This window comes from Mus pahari, chromosome 3 (assembly GCF_900095145.1).
Source record: "Mus pahari chromosome 3, PAHARI_EIJ_v1.1, whole genome shotgun sequence".
NCBI classification, from domain to species: Eukaryota; Metazoa; Chordata; class Mammalia; order Rodentia; family Muridae; genus Mus; species Mus pahari.
In genome coordinates this window covers 104,079,688-104,083,444 of record NC_034592.1, presented here as the reverse complement: position 1 = coordinate 104,083,444, position 3,757 = coordinate 104,079,688, and the positions used below count along the sequence as shown (strand labels likewise).

General features: G+C 41.7%; 1 protein-coding gene across 4 annotated transcripts in view; it reads right to left on the bottom strand.

The window, feature by feature from the left end:
- Nucleotides 1-3,757, bottom strand: part of Stard9 (StAR related lipid transfer domain containing 9) — an 80,069-nt gene that overhangs the window by 40,554 nt on the left and 35,758 nt on the right. For all 4 annotated transcript variants that reach the window (XM_029536325.1, XM_021193326.2, XM_029536324.1 and 1 more), the window contains exon 8: nucleotides 802-871. In XM_029536325.1, coding sequence (XP_029392185.1) covers nucleotides 802-871 — 70 coding nt within the window. The remainder of the gene's footprint in view (nucleotides 1-801; nucleotides 872-3,757) is intronic.

The window sequence follows — 3,757 nt, the reverse complement described above, 5'->3', positions numbered from 1 at the left end:
TGGCTCAGCGGGTAAGAGCACTGACTGCTCTTCCATAGGTCCTGAGTTCAAATCCCAGCAACCACATGGTGGCTCACAACCACCCATAATGAGATCTGGCGCCCTCTTCTGGTTTGTCTGAAGTCAGCTACAGTGTACTTATGTATAATAATAAATCTTAAAACAACCTTTTAAAAAAAAAAAGAGTTCAGCTTATCCTGAAGACTAGACAAAACTTTCTTCTGAGAAAGTTCCATGAAATTCTGTGACTAGAATGTTAAATTTAAGTTATTTCCTTTGTTTTTCAGTTAAAGGGCCCAGTATTAACAGGATAAATATAAGACTATAAACATTTCTTCCCAGGGAAAACAGCTTCCCTAGATGGCACTTATTAGTAATATTTTAAGTCTTCACAGTAGTTGAAAACATGAAATGCTATATCACACTGCACAGTAGCTTTAGGGGCATGTAAGTTACTCTCTTAGTTTCATATGCCTATAACCTCACAAGTATGGAAAACTACAAGAAAAATGGTTTTATGAATCATTTTATCCTATATTCATTTTTGCCAAGCTGAGAAGACAGTACTACCCAATATTATCATGTCCAGAACAAACCCTATTTCCTCTGTAGTGCGAAGAGCAGTAACTTAGCCATGTTCTTGATCTGAGAAGACCTCGCTGTACACCGCAGAGAAGTGCAGAGAGATCATTGCAAAGGTGCCCCCCCCCCCACTCTCCTTTGGTCATGCTCTCCAAAGGACAGGGGCAACACAGGATGGCACAAGCAGGCTCAGAAACCCCCATCCAACGAACGTTTTACCTGTTTGCTACCCCCTCCTCCAGGAGCTGGATAGCTTGCTGATAGTTGGTAACAACATGCTGAGACAGACCTTGTGGAGGGAGAAAAGAAATCACATGAAATTCTGGTAAACTAACTTTTCCTGTAGGTTTCTGTCATTCTTCTTACAACACTTATCTAATATTTCCTATATGAGTTTAAATGCAGGCCCACCATATTGCACATGTGCAGTCAGAGGACAATTACAAAAGTCATTTTTCTCCCTCCACCAGGTAGGATCAAGGAACGGGACTCAGATCATCAGGTTTGAGGGCAAAAGCCTCTAGACCCAATGTGCCATCCTGCCAGCTCTAATTACTTTTTAATTTTTATTTACTTATCATTCTTATAGCATATCACTTGATAAGCTAGAATGAGGAATCCTAAGATTACTCAGGTAAAAAATTAACAAATATGTATTGAAATCTCTCAAGTGACCGGCATATTTCCACAAAGATTATAGTTTAGAATTCATGCAGTGGCCATGCTTACAACAACAACATAAAATTCCTTACAGTTTTACTATGGAAGTTATAAGAAATCTCGTTCTCATATATTATTGCCGGGCCTCACAAAATTCCTGAAAGTGATATTTTCCCCACAAGGTGGCAGACTCAGTTTAGCATACAAAATACATAGTAAATATGTTTCTCTTCTTTCACAGTTTACACCATAAAATTGCACGATATGACACATTATAGACAAACGCTACAGAAATAGAAATGTGGCTACAAACTTGCCAAGCAAATCAGAGCAGGTGGGCTCTGTGGGCAAAGCAAGGCTAGGACAAGCCATCACAGAATGAGAAGGCTTCAGACAGGTGGAAGTGAGCCTACCAACACAAAGAAAATCCTATGGCAAAGCCACCTACAGCATTTACCAGTACTTAGAGAACCTCTGCTGAGTATCAGAGCCTTGAGGACAAGTCAGTGCCATAGGTCTACTGCCAAATAAATGTATAGCAAAATCTGACAAACATGAATAGTGACTAAATTGCAGGTGAGTATCTGCAATCAATTTTCTGAGCAATTTCCCAGGAGTCAAGGGACAAGGGATACAGTTCACAGCAAACTCAAATTGCCCACCCCCTCAATTTTTGTTTGTTTTATTTTTGAAACAGGGTCTCAACTCTAGTCCAGGATGCCCTTGGTCTCAAGAAAATCGCCTTTCCCCAGTCTCCTGAGTGCAGAGATTATATATAATGCCTGCTTGGACATCAGTTCTTAGAGAAAGACTACAAGACAAAAACGAGTTGAGGTAGAAGTAAATAAGCTTTCCCAAAGTCTGCAGCCAAGCTTCTCGTGCCTTCTACTGGGTCCTAACTTATTTCTTAATCCCTAGTGCTCAAAGGAACTTAGAAGAAGAAAGGAAGACAAATTCCTAAGAACAGCTTTACAAATACTGACTGCCACAAAACTTACTAGCAATTCAAACATACATGTAAACCTGGAAATATAAACAAAAGATCCCCAAGGAAGATGAGGGCACTGGAATTACCAGGCAGATTTTAAAGGCATGCTGGCTGGCATTTTCAAGGACTTATCAGACAAGACAGCAAAATTCCAGCGAAAACTGGAAAGTCAAGTGGACGTATGCTGAGGTCTCCTGGCTGTGTCTGAACAGGAGGAAGGGCAGAGAGAAACAGGAAGAAAAGGAGAGAGAGTGGCAGGGAATAGTTTGAAATGTGGAGTCTGAGCACTGATGTACCTATTTGACAGTATTGTTTTACATGGAAAAGGAAATTAAAGGGGCATTTTTATTACCGACTCCAGGCTGCCCAGGGGGTGGAGGGGAAGAAACACTTGGTAGTAGAGTCAAAGAATGCCGCTGACCATCTATCAGCCATGCCTGTTCAGGAGAGCTCTCATGTCTCTCCTCATCAGGATTTAAGTTAGCAGACAGCTGTGAGGAATGAGTTACAGGTCCCAGACCTTAGTATAACTGACACCATGCTAGAGGTACAGAGGCACTGCTCGGAGACCTTAACGCCTGCCAAAACGAGAACAAAGAAGTCACTAAACACACTATCCTTCTGTTTTGGCTTCTGGAGTTCCTCTTCATGGCTGATTGTTCTTGCTAAGGTGTGTTAAACCAAGATGTGGAGGTTTTGTTTGTTTGCTTGTTTGTTTGTTTTTCTGTGCTTAAAAGCCCACACTGGCAGCTGGAGAGATTGTTCAGAGATTAAGAGCACTGGCTGCTCCTCCAGGCATCCTGAGTTCAATTCCCAGCAACAACGGGCAGCTCACATACATGCAGACAGAACACTACATACATAATAATTAAATCTTTCTTTTTCTTTAAAAGGCCCACCCTGAGAAAGGTTCAGGACCGTACTTTGGTTCTGAACACCTAGTGCAGTTGCCTGCTGGCTAATAAAGGCTTTCTATTGGCTTGAACCTGTGTCCAAGTGGTTTTTTCCTGGTGGTTACACCCCACGACAAAAGGATATAACATTACTCCTTAAGAGTACAATTGCTGAACCTAGGCTAGTAAAGTAAAAGAGAGATGGTACCCAACCCCAGTGCCAGCGCTTGACTCCACTCGTCTTCCCAGGACTAGGTTCTATAAGCCTTTCAGGCTTAGTTTAAGTCAGCATCAATTGTTACCTGTCAGATCTGTCAGAAGAGCTTCTCTTTACCACACACAGAGGTTTAGTTGCCTACATGTCCTAGGAGTCTTTTTTTTTCTTTATTTTTCTTTCTTTATTTTTTTACAGTTTATTCTTTTTGGTTTTTTAATACATGATTTCACTATGTAGCTCTGGCTGTCCTGGAACTCGCTCTGTAGACTGGCTGACCTCGAACTCACAGAAATCCACCTGCTGAGATTACAGGGGTCTTTGCTCCACCTCTACTACCTCCTCCTCTTCTTCCTCTTCCTCTTCCTCTTCTTCCTCTTCCTCCTCCTCCTCGTCGTCTTCTTCTTCTTCTTCTTCTTC